The 8135-nt window shown below is 38.9% G+C and overlaps 1 protein-coding gene across 2 annotated transcripts in view; it reads left to right on the top strand.

The window, feature by feature from the left end:
- Positions 1-5644, top strand: part of KIF5B (kinesin family member 5B) — a 44280-nt gene extending 38636 nt beyond the window's left edge. For both annotated transcript variants that reach the window (XM_060162717.1, XM_060162726.1), the window contains one exon: positions 3190-5644. In XM_060162717.1, the coding sequence (XP_060018700.1) occupies positions 3190-3206 (17 nt within the window). In that variant the 3' untranslated portion in view covers positions 3207-5644. The remainder of the gene's footprint in view (positions 1-3189) is intronic.
- The last annotated feature ends 2491 nt before the right edge of the window (positions 5645-8135 follow it).

The following is an 8135-nucleotide window of genomic DNA, read 5'->3' on the forward strand; positions in this document are numbered from 1 at the left end:
ATCATACTATATGTATATTCAAATTTGTGCTCTTACTGTTTTTAACGTAATATTGGGTCATTTTTCAAAGCTCTGGCTATTGTCTGATGAATATACCATGGTTTATAACTTTTACTGGACATTTAATTATGTCAGTTTTTCCATACTTGAAATTTTCCAAAATTGAAATTTCCATGTATGAAATCTGAAGTATGAAACATCTTTTTATACCTCCTCACTTTCAGATTATTTCCAGAAGATTCCCATAAGTGGAATTATGAGAAAATGAACATTTTTAAGACTCTTGACACATACTAACACAGTGCTCTTCAGAAAGACTGCACCAAATTGTATTTAGCCAAGGACACTGCATTTTGTTGCATCTTTGCCAGTATTGAGTATTAATAGTTTTTAAGTTTCTAATTTAATAGGCTAAAATAAGCGTCTCATTGATTTATTAATGAATTTGGATTTTTTCATATATTTATTGGCCCACTTATATACGTATGTTTTTTATGAATTATTTCTGTGTCCTTTCCCATTTACCTGTTGTGAGTGGTTTTTCTAACTGATTTATGAGTTCTTGTTTGTTTCTTTCTAAATACAAGTAATATCTGTTCCCTGTAGGGGGATGAGGAATTTTCACAAAGATAATTATCAAGAAGATAAATGTCATCCAGAGACACCACCCAATATATTGTATATATCCTTCTGGAGCTTTCTTTACATATTATAACTTTTAAATTAGAAAGTTTGAAGTGTCTAGTAAACATTCTAATATAACATAGTACCAACATACTACGCTACTCTATATATGTTACTTTGTAGCAGCTTTTTTTAACTTGGCAGTATATTCTGAACATATTCTTATACAGCATGACTGATTATAGCTGCCTAATATTTTATCATATGACAGGAACTCAGATTAAATTCTTCAGCAAATCCCAAGTGTGTAGGTGGTTTGGAAACTAAAAGCAGTAGATAACTCTGAGATAGGGACTGGCTTTGTTTCTAACAGTACTAAAGTCAATTTATTTTAATCCTGCTTTTTACTTTGTCATTTTTGCATAACATTGGCTCTCAGTTTGAGTGGAAAATTATGCAATATTCTGGAGGAATCATATTTCCATAAATTTAATATAGTTTTTTGTCCACATGGTAGAGGATTGATACAGTGAAAAGAGTACAGATATTGGAGTCCCATCTAAGTTTGCATCCTGATTTTTCTACTTTTATGAGCTTGAGCAAGTTACTTTTTAACAGTTAATTTGTCTCGTTTTGACTCCTTTTAAAATTCTTTAAAAATTCTTAAGTGTAAAAGTAAATTACGGATTTGTGACCTATTTAATGTATCTCTGAAATAAAACATTTTTCTACATACCACAATAACATTATCACACTTGACAAAACATTTCTAGTATTATACCAATCCATATTCAGATTTTTCTAATTATTTATTTGTGGTTAAGTCTTCTACAGCTGGTTTGTCTACACCAGGGAGTAACCCAGGACTGATGTTTACATGCGGTTATTCCCCTTAAGTCTCTTGTAATCTAGAGTAACACCCCCCCTTTTCTAATGACACTGACTTACTGAATAGACTAGGCCAGTGTCCTTGAGCATATGCCTCCTCGGATGTGTTCAGTTGTTTCTGCGTGTAGTTGCCTTGTTCCTCTATTCCCTGTTTATTAGAAGCATTTATTGGATTCTTTCAAACATGTTTACAGACTACACCGTGGGTGATACGTGTTTAATATTGTGTCACATCAGCAGACATTACAGGAGTTTTCCTGCCAATTAAGAGATGGCCTCTGTTTTTCCCCCTTTGGATTAATAACTTGTTGAGCCCCTTTACTAATAAAATGAAAGTCATTCTTGAGAATTACACAAGTTAAGATGTCATTACCTAGTACAGCACAGGTGCTGAGTAGATGCAAGCTGCCTTTTCTGGAAGTGGAGCTGGGCAGTTTTCAAAAGATAATTATAAATACAGGTAAAAGTTTATCCGTTTTGGATATTGTCCTCACATTAAAATTCACATGTGAACTTTGAACTCCTATCTCATTTGCAGAGAGGATAGTCCATGGCCTTTGTTAAATATAGCTAGGTTTTAGCTTGAAAGTAGAATGCTGATCGCAGTGTCATGACAGCACTTAAGCACATGAGGGAGATGGCTAACCTGGCTAACCCAGGTTTTCAAGACTTGAAGTAACTATAAAAGTATAACCACTTACAGGTTTGTTTCATTGCTGTCCAAAGGATAATGGTTATTATTTTTTAAAGTCTTGCATCGATCATTCTTAACCCATGATTGAAGAGTATATGATCTACATAAGTGATAAATTGTTGAGAAAATTAGATACTTTGTAGAGATTTTTAAATTATTTTTTAATTATTAAGAAAAACATTTCAAAACACTGGGTTTATTTTGGGAAAAGACGGCAATGTATGAATGATACTGATACTTTCAGTACCCAGTTTTACATGGCTGGTTCTTCTAACTGTGTAATGCTTTGGACAGGTGGAGGTTTTCTAATAAACACGGAGGCAAATAGGCAGCTGAACACGGGATGCCTCTAGGTGACACCTGCTGCTGGGGTTGTTTATTTTATTTTATTGGCCACACCCGCTCGGCTTGCAGCTGCTTAGTTCCCAGACCAGGGATTGAACCCGGGGCACAGCAGTGAAAGCACCAAGTCCTAACCACTGGACCGCCAGGGAAGTCCCTGGGATTGTTTATTTCACTGTCACTTTCCCCACCACATGGACCTCTTGCTTATCCCTACCCGACCCCGTTTTGTTTCTTACAGCTACCATGTGTGTAACATTGCTAGTTAGTTAGTGGTCCTTGGCTTCATGTCACTGCCACTGCCTACTGGCTGCCATTTTATTAATCATCTTTTTCTTTTTTAAAAAAATCTAACTTACACATCCGCTCACTCATAGCTCTTGCGGGGAGTAAAAACATGCAGGGTGACCTCCTTTCAATATTGTACTGTCCCTAAATGGCTCTGCTTAGGAGGCATATAAAAGGAAAAATTCAGTCATTTAATGTTGCCATCTTTTCAGTTTTGGGGAAAATGGTCAAAGCTGTTGGCTAAATGTTTTTAAACTCATTAGTATATTTTATTTAATTCTTTTCATGATTATCTCAAACACAAGTTTTGTATAAATAAAAATATTTTTCTCTGTGCTTTCTTCCATCTTCAGGTGTTAAAAGTAATTGAAGTATGAAGAGGACATTATATCAATGACTATAGCCTGTATCCCTTGGGAACTTTAGAATTATAACCTTTTTTTAGTGTATAAATTGTACCTGGCCTGTACAGCTGTTTCCTGCCCTCTCTTCTCGTAAACTCTGCTGCTTCCCAACACAACTAGAGTGCAATTTTGGTGTCTTAGAAGGGAAAAACGACAGTTTACAACTGTGGCCCTATTTATTACACAGTTTGTCTTTCATGTCTTAAATTTAGTCTTCACTGTGCCAACCTAACTGTGTCATACAGGACTGTGCTTTTTGTACTTGTTTTTTTGTGTTTATTTTTTAATCTCAGTTTAAGTTACCTAGCTGCTACTGCTTGTTGTTTTTCTTTTCTTATTAAAACAATATTTTAGGGGAAATGGAACCTTTAGATTAAATGTCTTAAATTTTACCACTTATAACACTACATGCCCACAAATTATCAGGTCAGTACTGTACATTAAAATCCCTTGAAATGACTTCGGAGTTAAAAATTATCTGTATCATCTCTGAAGTTTGCTTCTGAAAACTACTCTTTGAGCACTGAAACCTTTAAAACTGCCTAACTCGACATTTGAGACTGAGCAAGGCTACTTACTTATCTCATGAAACGACTGTTCTTGAATTATCCTGAATAGAAATACTTTACAATATCAAAAGCAAATCTTCTGCTTTTGTTTAAGAAGGAGAGTTTGGAAAAGGAATTTATTTCTGTTCTTCCCAGTGCTTTAATCCACATAGATTGATGGAATGGAAACACCCTGCTTTGTTTTGGTGAGCCCACTAATTAATAGAAGAATTGGATGGATAATGATTTGTCATCTTACTATAGTGAAGTGAACTAAGATATTATAGGATTAAACATAATTTTATATTGTTAGTACCGTATTGTTTGATCTAAATTTATAGCCTATGGAAATTGAGAAAAAATGTGGAAGGACAAGACAAATATATGGTAAATTTATAAATATATAGGTTAAATTTTGGTCTGAAATCCCTGAGGTTTTTTTACCTGGTACACTAAGTCATAACACTATAATTTATTTCTTGTTTAGTCTAGAAGTAGTAAATTATTTGCAAGTCACTAACAATCCTCAAATAAATTATTTTGTTGGCAGTAGCTGGTAATTTTGTTGTTAAGTGTACCTGTTCTTCTTCCTCAGATGATTAAACTAAGTCGGCAGTTTGTTTTAGAAGCTATAAAAGTTAACAGGGGAAGAGATTTCAATATGTGCTTCATCAGTTGGGGGTGGGTAACTGCAACTGTGTTAGCAGAAATTTGCAGAGAATGGGGATTTAAGGTTACTCAGAAGAGAAAGTTGGAAAGTTCTGTTAGGATCTGGGTGGCAGAATTAACTTTTCGAAAAAGTTTTATATACAGATATTTGTATTAAATTTGGAGCCGTAGTCAGAAGACTCAGATCATAATTGGCGTATTTTTCTATTTCCTTAACTGTTGCAATTTCCACTTTTATAATAGTTTTGATTTAAAAGATAAATTTATTTTTTTAACAGTCAAAAATCCTTGCTGTTACGATCTGCAACCTTACAAATGATTGTATTGTTTTTAGGAATGATCAAAAGAAACACTCCAAAAATTGAGATGAAACCTTGTAGAGCAGCAAGATTGAAGCAGGGCAGTTCACTAAAAAAAAGTGCTACCACCTATTTGTGATGATAGTTTTCTAAATGGAGAAATGTTTGGCTGCATTCACATAGACATTTGTATTTTGTTTTCAAACGAAAGCTTGCTTTTTGGGCAATATTCTTAGATGAAGCAGAATTTTTTTTCTCTCTTTTGTCTGAATATGGTAGTTTCATTCTTATAAGATACATCATGGTATTGGTACTATGTAACAAACGATGAATTGTAACTAGCATATGGTTCAGAGTATACAGTGCTAGGGTTTTTAAAATATCTTAATGGTTCTTTTCTATTTATAATTTCAAACTTTCACAAAATGTACAGAGAATTTCCTAAATTTGTTTTCACTGAACTGCTTTTGTTATGGTAGGTCATTAAACACAGCATTTACTCTTACAAATGAAAATTTCTGATCATTTGGAACATTGACACTTATTTCAATTTGCAGTGTCTTTTATTTTTGACTGACTATATTAATGTTCTTCTGAGTGGTATTGATAAATGGTTCAGAAGAGAAACTCAGTGAAATAAAAATATTTATTCATGGTGATCAATTAAATTATTTGCCTAATTTAAGAAAACTACTGTGCATAACTCTCAATTTGACAGGAGGTGATAGAAAAGAGTCTGAGTCCACCTGTGGAATGTGTTGGTTTCTTTTCAGTGCTTGAAGATACATTCAAAGATAATTGGTTTGGGAAGGCGCCATGTAATTATAGCTAACCTGCATGCTGTAAATGTCTTCTGTGTTCAAATAAAGAGGAAAACATTTTTTGGAATGTCATGACTTTCTTAAACTCAATTCAGTGACGTATTAGGTTGATTTTACATGACCAAGTGGCCTTCTTTCTTGACAGAACAGTGACTAATATGTCATTATATTCATGTGTACTTTGTCTCCTAATGTATTGCATACGCTTTGGACATCAAGTATTAAATATGTAGGCTGAAGAATTAAGAGCTAGAGATGAACCATCAGCCTCCCTTATGTTATTTTACATCAGTGTAGCCTGATACGTGATGAGGACACTTCGCCGTGTTATTCTTCCCCCAAAACTATTAACCCCAGTCTGATCGTGAGAAAAACATCAAACTAACCAAATGGAGGGACATTCTACCAAATGCCTGACCAGTACTCTTCCGAAGTGTAAAGGTCGTGAAAAACCAGGAAGACAAGTCTGAGGAGACTTGGCAGCCGGACGCAGTGACGCAGGGCGGTGTCCTGGGTTGGACCCTGCAACAGTAGAAGGACATCGGGGAAAACTGGTGAAATCTGTTAGCAGTAGTGTGCCGGTTAATTTCCTAGTTCTGACAAAGGTGCAGTGGTGATGTGAGATGGTACATTAGGAGGGAGAGTATGAGGGTGACTCCCTGTATTACCTTTGCTACTTTTCTGTAAGTTAAAATCATTCTGAAATAAAAGGTTTATTTACTAATTTATAAGGCAGCAAGCCACAAAGAACAACAGAGGAGACCACAAGCAGGAAAGCAAAACTCAGCAGACACCTGACTCAACCAGCAGTGGGGAACGCCAGGGAGCAGCTCGGTATCCCCCCCAGAACACCCCTAAATGGTCATGAATGTGACCTCCGTACCTCTGGAAGTAGGAGTGGAAGGAGGCTGAAATAGGACTAGTCGAAAGTCTATCTAGACCTTTCCGTTTGACCCGCAGATCCCTTCTTCAACGCTGCACAGCTTGCCAGCTGCCCCTCTCACATCCCAGGGTGAGCCTGTGTATTCTCTCGGAAGGGTAAAGCAGAGGGTCTCCAGATGCAAGTGCTGGCGGCAGCTGAGGGTGGGGTGACGTGCTGGAAACGAGGAGTGCGCCCGTTAGCAGTGTCTCCCCTCATTGCCACAGCTCCCCTTTGGCGCTGCTAGGGGTTGAATTGTGTACCCTCAAACTTCCTGTGTTAAAGTCTCAGTCCTCAAGAATGTGACCTTCCTTGGAGGTAGGGCCTTTTCGGGCGTAATCAAGTTAAAGGTCCTCAGGGTGGCTCTTGCCAATGTGACTTGTGACATAAAAGAGAAATTTGACAGGTGCATGGAGGGAGACACAGGGAGAAGGTGGCCATCTACAAGCCATGGAGAGACAAACAGTCCTCCCTTCATAGCCCTCTGACGGAGCCAACCCTGCCAACACCCTGGTTTGGGGCTTGTAGCCTCCAGAACTGTGAGACCATCCATTTCTACTGCCTCGCCTAGTCTGTGGTGCTTGCGTTCATCAGCCCGAGCAGACCAGTGTGATTGCCGACACTGGCAGCGAGCTGGGCCCTCTAAGCATTCCTCCTTTCTTTCCTTCGGTTTGCGTCTTGTTAATACCATCCAGTTGTCAGTGGTGTGAAGGGGGCCGGTGAGCGGCACCAGGCGTACACGGTCCCTTAGTGAGCAAAGAGCCCGGGCCACATGGCCACCTCTCCAGCAGCAGGTGGCCTCCCTCTGGGAGCCTGCCCTTCAGCCTCAGAGAGGAGCTTCCTGCCCACCTGATCTATGGTGGTGGGCGGGGGAAGGGCAGCCTTGGCCCACTAGGATCCAGTGAGGTGTTTCCTCCCCACCACCAGTCCCAGCCAGGGTCTCGACCTGGGCTGCCCGCACCCCAGAGGGATGCTTCCCGCTCACCTAGTGATTGGACCAGCTCTAGCCTGGGAAACCTAGCAAGCTTCATCATCCATTGGGCGGCAGCCATGCCTTTACAATGAGATCCGAACCCCAGACATGGGGCAGGAGCCCCTTCCAAGTCTGTTCCTTCCCTGGGTACTCTCCCTTAGCCCTAGACTATTCTTGAAAGTTCTCTGTACCCATTTCTAGTTCATCCCCTCGGACCTGGCCTGATACAGAGGGTAATATGAACGTTTGCAATCAGAATACTTAGAAGCCCAACCTTCTTCCATTGCTTGGTCACCTGAATGCTGGCAACCAGGCTTATGCTTTCCAGCCAGGAGATGAGAGGACTTCGGTGAAAAGTTTGACAACTGATACAAGGAGTACCCCAAGAAGCACAGTTTCAGAAATGCCACAGTCAACAGTCCTACTCCTGTGAACCAATTGCTTCCAGTCAGCTTCATCGTGTCCCCACCTTACATAGGTGCAGACAGCCAAGGATCACGAAGCATGTGAAGAAAGCCTTTACGATGACAGGATCAAAACAGAAAATAATTAATAATAATATGGAGGAAAGTGGAACTATGAAAGGGGAAGAAAACATTTTTAAAAACATACTAAATTTGGGGCTTCTCTGGTGGCGCAGTGGTTGGGAGTCCGCCTGCCGATGCA

Source organism: Lagenorhynchus albirostris, chromosome 1 (genome assembly GCF_949774975.1).
Source record: "Lagenorhynchus albirostris chromosome 1, mLagAlb1.1, whole genome shotgun sequence".
Classification (NCBI taxonomy): Eukaryota; Metazoa; Chordata; class Mammalia; order Artiodactyla; family Delphinidae; genus Lagenorhynchus; species Lagenorhynchus albirostris.